Source organism: Heloderma suspectum, chromosome 4 (genome assembly GCF_057233095.1).
Source record: "Heloderma suspectum isolate Gila_16-S chromosome 4, 16-S_ref, whole genome shotgun sequence".
Classification (NCBI taxonomy): Eukaryota; Metazoa; Chordata; class Lepidosauria; order Squamata; family Helodermatidae; genus Heloderma; species Heloderma suspectum.
In genome coordinates this window covers 250,947,266-250,963,364 of record NC_139461.1, presented here as the reverse complement: position 1 = coordinate 250,963,364, position 16,099 = coordinate 250,947,266, and the positions used below count along the sequence as shown (strand labels likewise).

General features: G+C 43.8%; 1 protein-coding gene across 1 annotated transcript in view; it reads right to left on the bottom strand.

The window, feature by feature from the left end:
- Positions 1 to 16,099, bottom strand: part of CDK18 (cyclin dependent kinase 18) — a 122,823-nt gene that overhangs the window by 41,120 nt on the left and 65,604 nt on the right. The window contains exon 2 of the mRNA XM_084848335.1: positions 14,309 to 14,463. Within this exon, the coding sequence (XP_084704461.1) occupies positions 14,309 to 14,432 (124 nt within the window). The 5' untranslated portion in view covers positions 14,433 to 14,463. The remainder of the gene's footprint in view (positions 1 to 14,308; positions 14,464 to 16,099) is intronic.

Genomic DNA, 16,099 nt, shown 5'->3' with positions numbered 1-16,099 from the left:
AACTCGCACACTAAAGCAGAACAAAGGCTGACAAGGCATGGGATGGGTGTCCTGCTCTAGATCAAGTTTTGGCTGTTTGCAAGCAAGTACAGGGAGCGATGCAACGGAGTAGTCAAGTTGGCAAGCAAATGGTCAAGCACACAGGTTTCAGTCCAGGGAGGTTTAAGCTAAGGCAGGAGTGGTCAAAATATAGGCAGAGGTCAGAACACAGGCAAGCAGTCAGGTACATTATGCAGTCCAGAAGCAGGGTTGCTGAGCAGTCTAAAAGGTCAGGAAACAGAGCATCAGTCACAGGGCACGATTCAGGAGGAAAGGTACATGGCAGAGGATGGATGGACCAAGTTGTTCCAACACTGGCTAGGTTTCCAGTGAAGGCTTTTAAGCACAAAGCAAGCCAGACCCGCCCCCCCCCCAGTTCAGCTGTAGCCATCAGAGCTCCCTTTCCAGAGCCTACGCCTGAGGAGACCTTTCTGGAGGCGAGCACTCCTTTGCACAGGAGCCCTGCTAGCCTGTCGCTTGAGGTGTCAATGCTCCCAGGGATCAGGGGGTGGCTCAGTCTTTGCTTCAGAGGCAGTCCCTTTCTCCTGACAGGGATGGCCCTGCAGCCACTTCCCCGGAGGGTTCAGGCTCCTGTGGGTCTGGTGGCAGTCCCTGGTCTGGGGCACCCTGGACTTCTGGGGCCTCTAGCTACTCCCCTGAGGAGGACTCCTCCAGTTGTGGCATGACAATGAGTGGCATGGCCTGTACCCCAAACTCACACAATGTTTTGCAGTAGAATGCACAAAAAACTGCCAACCTAGACATAACTGGATGCTTAGGTGCCATGAATGCATGCCTCACGAGCGTATTACAACACATACTGGGAATGAGATCTGACTTCACATATATGTTGATAGCCAATTACCCAGGAGAGAGACCTCAAAGATGCACTAGAAATGGCAGCTTAGATTGCTGGTGTCAATTTTAAAAAAAGGCAAATTCAGTTGAAGTGACTCTTAGGGAAGAGAAAACAAGGTGCAAATAAAACAGTATGTAAGGTCATGATATAAAAACGACCATGTGCCCACATTTAGAATACCGTGTAGAATTCTGGTTGCCCAACCTCAGAACGGATATCAGAGGTGCAGAACCGGAGAACTGCAAAGAAGGAAGTGAGGATGGGGGGCGGGAAGAGATAAAATTATTCAGGGATTAGAGCATTTTCCTTAATGAAGAAAAAACTAACCATCCCACTCGGTCAGAAATAAAATGAAAAGTCAGCATCCAAGCAAGCAGACAGGTCCACAGCAGGAATCCTACTGGGTGTCTGTACCCTAACTGCCTTGGTCAGGGTATTTACTAGAGATAAAGACAAACGCTGGGTGAACATTGAAGAGACCTGTTTGATTCTGCTTCATTTTTCATGTGGATTACAGCAGGCCCTGAAACTCTGAGCATAATGAGGCTGCTTACTATATCAAAGCAAATTAAAAGGGAAATTGCAGACACTGCTGCTGCCTTTGATGAGCTCTGCTCCTTTTATAAATATATTTAAACACTGCCTCTGCCAAAACAAGCTTTGATCTCCTGGGGAAAGAGGCCAGAATCTCTCTTTGCTTTGCCTGAATCACAACTTTTAATTACTTTGCTAAGCGTTAACATTTCTGCTCAGTTCTGGAGACTAAGCTCCACAAAAACCTCAGTTTATTATCTGCCCTATTCTTTCCATCGATTGTTTACTTCTTGCACTCCAAGAAGGCTATCAATGAAAAAGCAGAATCTGCCTTTGTTTCTATCTGTACTATTTGCTGGTCAGCCTGAACACACAATATTTATAATATTTACCTTTACAGCTCTTCTGTGAAGAGGGGGAAAGAAAGAGAGATGGCCTTCCCCACTGTATAAACAGAAAACAGAGGCCTAGAGAATTTTAATGACTGATAGAATCATAGAATAGTAGGGTTGGAAGGGGCCGACAAGGCCATCGAGTCCAACCCCCTGCTCAATGCAGGAATCCAGGTCAGCACATCCCTGACCGATGGCTGTCCAGCCTCGTCTTGAATGCCTCCAGTATGGGAGAGCCCAGTACCTCCCTAGGTAGTTGGTTCCGTTGTCGTATTTCTCTAACAGTCAAGAAGTTTTTCCTGATGTTCAGCCGGAATCTGGCTTCCTGTCACTTGAGCCCATTATTCCGTGTCCTGCACTCTGGGATGATCGAGAAGAGATCCTGGCCTTCCTCTTGGTGACAACCTTTCAAGGACTTGAAGAGCGCTATCATATCTCCCCCCAGTCTTCTCTTCTCAAGGCTAAACATGCCCAGTTCTTTCAGTCTCTCTTCATAGGGCTTTGTTTCCAGTCTCCTGATCATCTTTGTTGCCCTCCTCTGAACCCTCTCCAGTTTGTCTGCATCCTTCTTAAAATGTGGTGCCCAGAACTGGACACAGTACTCCAGATGAGGCCTAACCAGTGCTGAGTAGAGCGGAACTAGTACTTCCCGGGATTTGGAAGCGATGCTTCTATTAATGCAGCCCAAAAGAGCACTGGCCTTTTTTGCAGCCACATCACATTGTTGGCTCATATTCAGCTTGTGGTCGACAACAATTCCAAGATCCTTCTCGCTTGTAGTGTGGTTGAGCCACGTATCCCCCATCTTGTAACTGTGCATTTGGTTTCTTTTTCCTAGGTGCAGAACTTGGCATTTATCCCTATTAAATGTTATTCTGTGGTTTTCTGCCCAGCGACCCAGTCTATCAAGATCACTTTGGATTTTGTTTCTGTCTTCCAAAGTATTAGTTATCCTGCCCCATTTTGTGGCATCTGCAAATTAGATCAGCATTCCCTGCACCTCCTCCTCCAAGTCATTAATACAAATGTTGAAGAGCCCTGGGCCTAGGACTGAGCCCTGCGGTACCCCACTCATTACCTCTCCCCAGTTTGAGAAGATCCCATTGATAAGCACTCTTTGAGTCCGATTCTGTAGCCAGCTCTGGATCCACTGGATCGTTGTTTCATGCTTTTAGCTAGTTTGCTCATCAGGATATCATGGGGCACTTTGTCGAAAACTTTGCTGAAGTCGAGGTATATTATGTCTAGAATATTCCACAGTCCACAAGGGAGGTTACGTGATCAAAAAATGAGATCAGATTCATCTGGCAGGATTTGTTCTTGACAAATCCATGTTGGTTTGAAGTAATCATTGCATTGTTTTCAAGGTGCTTCCAGATGGATTTATTGATCATCTGCTCCAGAATTTTCCCAGGGATTGATGTCACACTGACTGGTCTGTAGTTCCCAGGTTCCTCCTTTTTACCCTTTTTGAAGACAGGGACAACATTAGCCCTCCTCCAGTCATCTGGCACTTCACCCGTCCTCCATGATTTCTCAAAGAGAATAGACAGTGGTTCTGAGAGTTCTTCTGCCAGTTCCTTTATTACTCTAGGGTGCAGTTCATCTGGCCCTGGAGATCTGAACTCATTTCAAAGTAATTAGGTGTTTCTTGACCATATGCCTATCAATCTCAAGCTGCAATCCTGCTCTTTCAGCCTGTACTTCGCCTTTGCCAGGGGGGTCATAGACCCTCTTTTGGGAGAAGACTGAGCCAAAGTAGGAATTGAGCACCTCTGCCTTTTCTTTGTCATCTGTTATCATTTTGCCATCCTTATTTAATAACTGAACAACCATTTCTTTCCTCTGTCTTTTACTATGCATGTATCTGAAGAGAGCCTTTTTGTTGCTTTTAGCATCCCTCGCTAACCTCAGCTCATTCTCAGCTTTAGCCTTCCTGACACCATCCCTGCAATTCTGCTACCTGCCTGTACTCTTCCTTTGTTGCTTGGCCTTCTTTCCACTTCCTATATGTGTCCTTTTTTGTTTTCAGGTCATCACTAAGCTTTTTGTGAAGCCACATTGGCTTCTTCTGTTGTCTTCCTCCTTTTCTTCTTGTTGGAATTGTTTATAATTGTGTCTTGAGAATTTCCTTTTTTAAAAACTCCCACCCATCTTGGACTCCTTTTCTCTTTAGCGTCGCTTGCCATGGGACCTTACTGATCATTGTTCTGAGTTTATGAAAATCAGCTTTCCTAAAATCCAGGGTGCGCGTTTGACTACACTCGGCTTTTGCTTCCCTTAGAACCAAGAACTCAAGTATAACATGGTCACTTTCCCCCAGAGTTCCTATAACTGCTACTTGATCCACTAGGTCATCCCTGTTGGTTAGGATCAAGTGAAGGATAGCCAATCCTCTAGTTCCTTCCTCTACTTTCTGTAGGAGGAAGTTATCCAACACACAAGTCAGGAATTTCCTGGAGGGGCCATGTGTTGCAGAATTTGTCTCCCAACAAATATTGGGGAAATTGAAGTCCCCCTTTACTACTACATCATGCTTCCTTGAAACTTTGGCTATTTGCTTTTCAAAAGTTTCATCCTCATCTTCTCCTTGATTGGGTGGCCGGTAGTAGACTCTGACCACCAGGTTCCTTTTATTCTTTGCTCCATTTATTTTAATCCAGATGCTCTCGATGGGGCTACCAAGCTCCTCCTCCTGTATTTCTGTGCAGAGATATGTGTTTTTCACATACAGTGCAACCCCACCTCCCTTTCTGTTCCTCCTGTTCTTTTTGAACAAGTTCTTCAAAAAGAACAGGAACTTGTCCATGTTCACGCTGGGATTTTGTAGAGAAGAGGAGGAGAATGTACCCAGTTTCACAAATTCAATGCTAGTTCCACTGCACCGCTCTTGTTCTTAAGGGGACCCCAGAGGTCTCTGACAGCTGTGAATCAGAGGCAGATGTCATTTTTAGCTTTTCCATATGGGACTGGGATAGCAGATGGTTCATTCAAGTGGAAAAACTTAAGGTGCCTCTCGCACAGACTGTTGGGGATTGTGATACACCCATTCCAGCTTTGTACCATCAGACTGTGCCAAGCCTAAAGGTGACATTGCCTGGAACTCCTTGTGCCCAGTTAGAGAATTGTTTGCTTTTCTGTTTATCATTCTAGGTTTTTCTGAGTATGCCATATTGTTCCCTGTGTCCAAGAGAGCTTGGTAGAAAGGGAACAAAGCATGACTAAACCTAGTGCTATTTCCTAAACCCGATAAAGCTCACTGGTTACAGCCTAGTTTTGGTAAGGATGGATAGATAGAAGAAAGGTGCTTTAGCCTTGGTCCCTAATAGAAGTGAACTCATATGAAGAAAAGATAAGACGTATCTAGTTATTTGCAGATTTTTAAGGGATTTATACCCTGTCCTCCAATGAGTTTCCAGAGTAGCTTACAAAGAATCAAAATTACCAAGGAAAGCAATTAAAACAACAACATCATTAAAAGCAACATCATATGCCATTAGTCCCCTTCATGGATCACTGCCTTGTTGTGGCGAAGGGGCTTGCGTAACTCAGTGAAGCCATAAGCTATGCTGTGCAGAGCCACCCAAGACGGACAGGTCATGGCAGAGAGTTCTGACAAAATGTGGTCCACTGGAGAAGGAAATGGCAACCCACTCCAGTATTCTTGCCAAGAAAACCCCATGGAACGTAACACAAGGCTAAAAGATATGACGCCGGAAGATGAGCCCCTCGGGTCGGAAGGTGTCCAACATACTACTGGGGAAGAGCAGAGGGTATTTCCAAGTAGCGCCAGAAAGAGTGAAGCGGCTGGGCCAAACCCGAAAGGACACTCAGCTGTGGATGTGTCTGGTGGTGAAAAGAAAATCCGATGCTGTAAAGAACAATATTGTTTAGGAACCTGGAATGTCAGATCAATGAATCAAGGTAAGCTGGAGGTGGTCAAACATGAGATGGCAAGATTGAACATCGACATCTTGGGAATCAGCGAACTCAAATGGACAGGCATGGGCGAATTTAATTCAGGTGACCATCATATCTACTACTGTGGACAAGAATCCCTTAGAAGAAATGGAGTAGCACTCATTGTCAACAAAAGGGTGGGAAAAGCAGTACTGTTGTACAATCTTAAAAACGATAGAATGATCTCAGTACGAATCCAAGGCAAACCATTCAACATCACAGTAATTCAAGTCTATGCCCCAACCACTGAGGCCGAAGAAGCTGAGGTTGATTGGTTCTATGAAGACCTACAACACCTTCTAGAACTAACACCAAAAAAAGATGTCCTCTTCATCATAGGGGATTGGAATGCTAAAGTAGGAAGTCAAGAAATCACCGGGATAACAGGCAGGCATGGCCTTGGTGTTCAAAATGAAGCAGGACAAAAGCTAATAGAGTTTTGCCAAGAGAACACGCTGATCATAGCAAACACTCTTTTCCAACAGCACAAGAGGCGACTCTACACATCGACGTCACCAGATGGTCAATATCGAAATCAGATTGATTATGTCCTTTGCAGCCAAAGATGGAGAAGCTCTATATAGTCAGTAAAAACAAGACCTGGAGCTGACTGTGGCTCAGATCATGAGCTGCTTCTTGCAAAATTCAGCTTAAATTGAAGAACGTAGGGAAAACCACTACACCATTCAGGTATGACCTAAATCATATCCCTGATGAATATACAGTGGAGGTGAGGAATAGATTTCAGGGATTAGACCTGATAGACAGAGTGCCTGAGGAACTATGGACGGAGGTCCGTAACATTGTTCAGGAGGCAGCAACTCAATCCATCCCAAAGAAAAAGAAATGCAAGAAAGCAAAGTGGCTGTCTGATGAGGCTTTACAAGTAGCTGAGGAAAGAAGGGAAGCGAAAAGCAAGGGAGAAAGGGGAAGATTATCCAACTGAATGCAGAGTTCCAGAGAATAGCAAGGAGAGACAAGAAGGCCTTCTTAAATGAACAATGCAAAGAAATGGAGGAAAACAACAGAATGGGAAAGACTAGAGATCTCTTCAAGAAAATTGGAGATCTCAAGGGAACGTTTTGTGCAAAGACGGGCATGATAAAGGACAAAGAAGGCAGGGACCTGACAGAAGCAGATGAGATTAAGAAGAGGTGGAAAGAATACACAGAAGAACTATACAGGAAAGATTTGAATGTCCTTGATAGCCATGATAGTGCGGTCACTGAACTTGAGCTGGACATCCTCGAGAGTGAAGTCAAGTGGGCCTTAGGAAGCGTGACTAACAACAAAGCTAGCGGAGATGACAGTATTCCAGCCGAGCTATTTAAAATCCTAAAAGATGATGCTGTTAAAGTGCTGCATTCAATATGCCAACAAATCTGGAACACTCAACAGTGGCCACAAGACTGGAAAAGGTCAGTTTACATTCCAATTCCAAAGAAGGGCAACGCCAAAGAGTGTTCAAACTACCGCACAATTGCGCTCATTTCACATGCCAGCAAGGTGATGCTCAAAATCCTACAAGCTAGGCTTCAGCAGTATGCGAACCGAGAACTACCAGAAGTACAAGCTGGGTTTCGAAGAGGCAGAGGAACTAGAGATCAAATTGCCAACATTCGCTGGATCATGGAGAAAGCACAAGAATTCCAGAAAAGCGTCTATTTCTGCTTCATTGAATACGCTAAAGCCTTTGATTGTGTGGATCACAACAAACTGTGGCAAATTCTGAAAGTGATGGGAGTACCAGACCACCTTACCTGTCTCCTGAGAAACCTGTACGAGGGTCAAGAAGCAACAGTAAGAACCAGACATGGAACAACCGATTGGTTCAAAATTGGGAAAGGAGTACGACAAGGCTGCATATTGTCGCCCTACTTATTTAACTGATATGCAGAGTACATCATGAGAAACGCCGGGTTGGATGAATCACAGGTCGGAATTAAGATTGCCGGGAGAATTATCAACAACCTCCGATATGCAGATGATACCACCCTAATGGCAGAAAGCGAAGAGGATCTAAAGAGCCTCTTGTTAAGGGTGAAAGAGGAGAGTGCAAAAGCTGGTTTGAAACTCAACATTAAAAAAACGAAGATCATGGCATCTGGCCCCATCACTTCCTGGCATATAGAAGGGGAAGAAATGGAAGCTGTGACAGATTTTATTTTCTTGGGCTCCAAGATCACTGCAGACGGTGACTGTAGCCATGAAATTAAAAGACGCTTGCTCCTTGGGAGGAAAGCTATGGCCAACCTAGGCAGCATAGTAAGAAGCAGAGACATCACCTTGCCGACAAAGGTCCGTCTAATCAAAGCTATGGTTTTCCCAGTAGTAACGTATGGCTGTGAGAGCTGGACTATAAGGAAGGCTGAGCGCCGAAGAATTGATGCTTTCGAACTGTGGTGCTGGAGAAGACTCTTACGAGTCCCCTGGACTGCAAGGAGGTCAAATCAGTCCATCCTAAAGGAAATCAGTCCTGAGTGCTTATTGGAAGGACAGATACTGAAGCTGAAGTTCAAATATTTTGGCCACCAAATGCGAAGAGAAAAGTCACTGGACAAGACTCTGATGCTGGGAAAGACTGAAGGCAAAAGGAGAAGGGGACAGCAGAGGATGAGATGGCTAGATAGCATCACCGATGCAATGAATATGAACTTGAGCACGCTCCGGGAGAGAGTGGAGGACAGGAAGGCCTGGCGTGCTATGGTCCATGGGGTCACAAAGAGTCAGACACGACTGAACAACAACAACATGCCATTAGTAGCTGGAAATGAAATGATTTTCCTCTAAGCTCCTTGCACAACGTCCAAAGCAACTATGTGATCCTACTTTAATCACATGCTCCTCTTGCAAACTTCCCCCTTATTTTTAATAGTTCATTAATGGGGCATCTTGTATCAGATTAGGATGAGTTAGGGAGGGGTAAGCGTTCAATGGGAGGGTTAGGGCGGATTGGAGATGCATTTTTTAGGGTTTATGCAATGGAAAAAAGTGTATTGTTTTTTATAATTTATAACAGGATAAGTAGGAAACTTGAAAAAATACATTATCCTCTCAACAGATTTCAACATAATCCAAAGTAATAATAAATCAAAAGCATATATCGTATCAGTTGTGGTTGATCCATCAGTGTGGTTTGTTTTTCCAATATTCAATAAACATTAACCAGTCTTGAACATTAGCTTTTTTCTCTCCTTTACAAACATAGCTCATAAATTTTGACTTTATTTTGAAAATAACTGCATAGTCATATATTTTGTTTTCCCATTCACCAACTGAGGGACTACTGGTAGCTTCCAATACCTTGCCAAGTAAAATGGAGCCACTACAAACATATGATATTAATTCTTGATAATTGACAGCTATGTTTCTTGCACAGGCCATCATGATATCTGTGATTCTGTCAATAAGCTCATTAATTCTCTCGCTCCACCCACCGCTTTTGGCATTAATTCACAGGACCACAACATACAGAAATAAGTACTGGACGCTTTTCTACAGTTCCAGCAAATCTGACTATAAAATCCTGTTTTTGTTAAGGATATCTGGGGAGCAATGTACCATATCCACCTAATAATACAGTTCTTTCTAACCTTTGAACATAAAAGAAAAAATGACCACAAGACCAAATAAATTCCCACATGATTGGGATAACTATAATATCCTGACACCATTTCAGATTGTAAGTTTTTATCTATTCTTCACAATGATATTCTAGTAGCAATTTATATACTCATGATAGAATATGCTTCTTGCTCTTATATATAATACATACATACATACATGCATATTCTAAAGCTGTACATTATTTCACAATAAAGATGTTTTTGGTTTAATTTCAATTCATATTGGGCCAGTTTCGATGTAAGGAATTCTGGCTTATCAAGTAGAAGCACGTGCGCTTGGCTCCTCCTGCTAAGCAAACCCAGAAGCCTCTGTCTGTGGTTTGTTTAGTTTTACATCCAAACTGGGATCTCTGGCTCGTTGTTCTCCCAAGTCAGAATTATACATGCTGGTTTGCTAGGAGTAGCAAGCCAGAGAACTATCGTTGGGACGCAACAGTAAACTAGCCACAGACAGAGGTGTCCTGGTCCCACTGGGAGGAAGAACCAAGTGGGAGCAATCGAGCAACATGCAACAGCATGCTTGCTCACTCCTTATTGTTACAGCCAAACCTGGTCATTCTCTGATTTGGATATGCACATCATGGGGGACTTTGACGATTAAGTAGAGGCTGTAAGACCAGAACTGATTATGTGCAAATAAAACATCATCATTCTAAAAATGTTTTTCTTCCCCAATTTTGAAAAGACCCCAGGATCACATTAGGGTTAAAGTCAAATTGGAAGCAAATAGAGGTTTACTTGGGCTAATTTTCTATTTTAATAAGGAGTGAATTAACATATTACTTTTGAAAAGGAGTACTCCTGGATCCATCTCTGTTACTGGAGGCCCAGGTGACCTCAGTGGCCTGGAGGATCCATTACCAACTTTGTTTGGTGCTCCAACTACACCCGTTCCTGGATAGGGATAGCCTAGTCATGGTGATCCATGCACTGACAACCTCATAATTAGACTACTGTAATGCACCCAATGTGGGGCTGCCCTTGTGCCTGGTTCAGATGCTGCAGGTAGCACATAACACAGCAGCTAAGGTATTCATTGGGTATTAGCTACTAAGCCACATATAAGGTTATGCTATTGTCATATAAAGCCCTACATGACTTGGGACCAGGATATTTAGCAGACTACCTACCCTTATATATACCCTGCCAACCTTTAAGTTCATCAGAGGAGGCCTTGCTGGTCATTCTGCAATCAACGGAATGTTACCATGGCCACATCTATATGGCACTGCTTTGACCCCCCCACCCTGTCACGACTGCGCAACAATTCGGCTTCAAGTCAGCATGCCTTGAGATACACTCGCGATGTACTGCGCGCTTCCCTTACAAACTTGCCGTGCCCTTTTTTTTTGGCCATTTTACTGAAATGTGCAGCTGTGCAGTCTCGTGGGGGTGTGACACTTCAGTAGCTCTTTTGTATTCCCCAGCCCGAGCCTCTCGCGATGGTTCGCACTTACAAGCATGAGTGCTGCGTGCCTAACCATCACTCCAAAATGGTGGCTGGAGCAATGTTGGTCATTCCCCAAGATCTCCCCCGCCCCTGGCCCTTGGGTACTGAGTCCACAACCATCACGAAGATACAAAGCTGCACAACTGTGTGAAAGTGTAATTAAATAGATGAAAATGCCCCTCTGTGCCTCTGTAAACTGCGCAGCTGCGAAGGGATGGGGGAGTAAAGGGGCATCACAGAGTGACGCAGGCACTACACATGCCTATAACACGCCCACTGTAAAATGCAAAGTCAGTTTGGGGAAGGAACAGACAGCCTGCAACCGTGAGGGAACCCGCAGCAAACCCCCCAAATCACAATAAAACGACTCCTCGGAACTCTGCTTTTTCCGGGCGAAAACCACGGATGGCTGCAAAGTCAGAACTGCGTCTTCTATCATGAGGGACCTTGACTCGCACCCGCCCTGTGGTAAAAGTCCAGTGTAGATGGGGCTCATGTAATACCTCGATGGTGGGCCTTCTCTGTAGCAGCACCCACTCTCTGGAAAACCCTCCTCTGTGCAGTTCAGGAGGCAAAAATGTAGTATGTTTCAGACACCTCCTGAAAACACACTTGTAATGAATTGCAATTAATCACGTTCCTACATCTTATTGCTCCTTGCACTGCTCTGTACTATTATTATAATTCAAATTGTTGTTAAGAATGTATTTTAAATGTGATTTGGTGATTCCATAGTTAAACTATGGAATTTGCCACCACAAGACGTAGTGATGGCCATCAATTTGGATGGCTTTAAAAGGGGCTTAGACAAATACCTGGGGGAGAAGGCTATCCATGGCTACTAGTCCTGATGGCTATGTGCTACCTCCAATACCAGAGGCAGTATACTTATGAACAGCAGGTGCTGGAGAGCATGCGCAGGAGGATGCTGCTGAACTCATGTCCTGGTTGTGGGTTTCCCGTGGGCAGCTGGTTGGCCACTGTGTGAACAGAATGCGGGACTAGATGGACCCTTGGCCTGATCCAGCATGGCTCTTCTTATGTTCTTATGTGATTTTAATATTTATATGTGAACCACTTATTACATGAAATGGTATAGAAGTATCGCAAATAAATAAATGAATATTCACCAAACTGCACTTCCATGAAATTCACAGACTGCGGTAGATCAGTTATGGTCACCGCTATAGCCTTATATTTAGGCATTTTATACCCATGGGTACTGAACATGTGAAGGGGCAGCAGGAATGTGCAGGGCTAGCCCTGCTCCCTTGAAGAGGATGCGCATGCTAGCAATGTTCCCCAGCCAACATGTGATTGGCTCAGTCTGAAGGGAGCCATTTCTCCATACATGGAGTTTCCTCTGTGGCAATGGGTTCCAGTACCCATGGAGAAAATCCTATATGGATTGGAGCTGTTCCTTTCAGAATAAGTGACTCACATGTTGGCTGGAGAATGTTTCCAGCATGAGTGTTGTTGTTAAGGGGGCAGGGCTAGCCCCGCACATTTCCACAGCCCCCCCTTCATATGTTCAATAATGAATGCCTGAATAGTGTTAATATCATCTGTGTATATGTTTAGTTTGTATTCATCTTTCACTTTTATACTTTTATTCAACTTGTATTCTCTTATTGCTAATGGTTCCAGGCACAATACAAACATTAGGGCTGATAAATTGTTGTTTTATTGCACTGTCATTTTGAAAATCAATAAAATTTGCAAATAGAAAAAAAAGTCTTAAACTTTTATGTTGCGGGTGAGACAGAGGATCTTCCTCATTGCTAATTGTTCTGTCCATTGTACGAGGAACTCAGGCAAACCTACTTGCTTCCTCTTCTAGCAAGAACAAACATTTCAAAATAAAATAATTATAATTCACCTGCTAGAAGGTAGAGTGAAAACAATTACTTGGACAATGGCTTTTCTTGCAATTGCAGTGGCAGAAATCAGAATGAAGTTAATTCAAAACAATGGAATGGTAAACCTACTTGCTTTGTATGATGGGTTTAATTTATTTTACTTATCTACTTTCTACTTCGTATAACTATGTACAACTGTTACTGGAAGAAGTACTGCAATACACACACACACACACACACACACAGATAATTAGGGCACTGAATAGTGTATTTGTATATTACGCATATATTTATTTAATGCCTTTTTTTGTGCATTCCTGTAGCTATGACTTTTAGGTTCCCTAGCATAATAAATCTAACATGTACAAGTGGGACCTGTAACACAATGGAGGGCTCCTGTTCAGTGCCCCACTCCATAATATTCCATTTTTTCAAAGAGGAAACCTAAATGTACATGGCAGTTAAACTGACAGGATATTGAATGTCTGGTCATATAAATACTTGGGGCTTGTATTTTCATTCCTCCCCAAAGTGGGCTACCCATAGGGAATATCTGTGAGCCAGGGCCAACCATTGTTTGTGCACCATGCTTCACTTCTATTACACTAAGGGAGGCAAGTATGTCCCAGCAGCTATTAAAGTTTATTAGGCTAAGGTGAATATCCAAGTTTTATATGGAACATCCATCTGGTATACTGACCATCTTAATCACTGAAAAATTGCAGGCAAGATTCTTGAAGAGAATTCTGGGACTTCCAAGATGCATGGTAGATGTGCTTTAAATCTGGCAGCAGGAGTATGCTCCATAACAAGCATAGTATAGAAGCAGATGCTATGTTACATGTGGCACCTCTGTTTGAGGGACTCCATCATTTGCCTACCTGACTTTAGTTTTTATGCATCTATATGGAAGAAAGGTATTCCTCCGTTATTACACATCCTTGGTTTTTCATCAACATTTGTAGTTACAATGGAGCGATCGCAAGCCGTACCTTTAATTAGACAGAGAACTCAGGATATAGACAGGTAGGACCAGTTGGCACCAGCTAACTGTGTTTGTTCACCTCTAGTTCAACAGCTGACATTTTCTAACCTGTTGCAAAGCACTCAGTATTTACAGAACATGACTATCCCCAAGTACCATGTGGCTTTCACATTACCAAGGTTTAATGAGATGCAATAACAACTGTTAGAAGGCCAATATGGAGGAATACCCACTGCTTTAAGATTCTGCCCTTGTTATTCTGGGGATACTGAAACATCAATGACGTTTTTTGTAATTTTTATCAGAGAGCTAGAACAAAATTGATTCAGACAATTTTGGCATCCTAGCCTGGTTGTTCAGATGTGGCGCTACTTCTAATATTTCTGGACAGGCATAATGTCCACATTACCCAGAAGTTTGCAATGTGTTCCATTGCAGCACATTCCAAGTACATCATAAGCTATAATGGCCACCAAACAGGCATTGCTCTCCATTATGTGGGTATTTATCACCATCTCTGAGGACTTCAGCTTTCTGGAATGGACTTTGGTGCCCCACCTGCCTGCACCAATTCTAATTCTGATCTCCTCCCACTGCTTTTTACCTTCGTTCTTCCTGTTGTTGAGCTGGTTGAACTGCTCTGTGAACTCTACCAGCGACTCTTCAATAGTCTCCGTCCGGGGAACCGAAAGGGAAAAACGCCGCTTGAACGTTTTCATCTTGTTCATTGTATCCTGTACAGCAAGTTGACTGCAGGATCTGGTGGGGAAGGAAGGAAAAATTATGGGACGCAGTTGCACGAGAGAATATTGTGCTCTAGTGCTGCAGTCTAAGCACAGATAACCTGACTCCTTGGAAATCACATATTTTTATCCAGCAAAGATGATATTTCACTCAGAAACAATTCACCCATCCAATCTTGGATTGGGGCTTACGTCACAACTGATGAAGTCGATCCATTTTTGGCTGGGCTGGCATGGACTTTTAGGATCCAACTAAATGGGATGGCAGCAGTTTCATGTCTTTAAACACAGAATTGCCCTTATTATTTAGAACAGGAGAGCATGTGTGTTTTTAAACTGCAAGAGGGGCAAGCGAGTGAGTTCAGCACCCTCCTCCTGCCTGGGACTTATTTCTCTGAGCCCCTCCCCCAGCTTCTGGCATTAGACTGGTGCCTGGAGAGAGTGGGCTACATGGAGAACTTTTAACCAAAGGTTACTGGTGCTACTGGCTACCTAAATCCACAGGGACAACGTAGTTCCCAGGTGGTGAGACAAAGCTACATAATATTAATAGGTCACTCAACCCCAATAACCTAGAACAGGGATGAGCAACTTGTAGCCTTCCAGATGTTTTAGCCTACAACTGCCATTATCCCGCTCCACTGGCTATGCTGGCTAGGGCTGATAGGAGTTGTAAGCCAAAACATCTGGAGGGCCACAAGTGGTTCACCCTTGGCTTACCTGTAATACTTGACTAAAAGGAATTCCATAAAGAGCACAGCTTGAAAAAGTGGTACCCATGCCAGCAAGATGCCCTCAGTAAGCTCCCTTCCCTGAGTGGGCCCCCCTCCTTGCTGCTGTCTATTCATTAGCCTTCTTTCTCTGGTCCCAATTTCCACTGGAGGGAGAGGGAGAGATGGGTAGAGGCTGCTGCTCCTTTTCCTTTCTCCTGTTAGTGCTCATTTGTTTGGAGAGGGCAGGTGTACACGCAGGCACTGTAAGAAGGAGAAAGCAAAGCAGGGGGCTCTGGGAGGTTGACAGTGGGCTTTCTGTAGGTGCCTGAAGATGAGGACCCCCAACACCAATCCTGAGTGAACTGTCCCAAGTAGGGTGGCCATTTATGCCTTGCCAAAAAAGAGGAAATGCACCACCAAAAAAACAACAAAAGGGGATGTTTGCATATGCAAATTTAGAAATAATAACTATAATTTAAATAGAAATACCATACATCTCACCATAATGGAGAAGACTGACCAAGAGACCAGTGGGCCTGGTCAGCCTGCTATCCAGGTACCAACTGTTGATGGGCAAATTCAAGGCCCAGCTCTCCCTCCTTGTGATTCTTTGACTTTAAACCAGACTTGGACTGGACAGCCCATGAAATAGAGGATCCTTTCAAATAGAGGATTGCCCCGTGTGAACTAGGACACCTGGCCACCTTTGTTCCAAAGGCAGCTCTTATATTTCATACCCAGCAAAGCAGAAGCAGCCTATTTCAGAACATACTTGGATTCTAAATCAACCTTGAACCATTATTGGGTCTTTGGGTGTCTGGTTTTCAAACAAAAACATTCAGTCCAGCCATTTCTCCATCATGTCTACAACTTCTGGTTTAAAATTATGGGAAGCTGCCTTCTGTGGACCTCTGAGCCAGAGCTGAAATACAACAACTT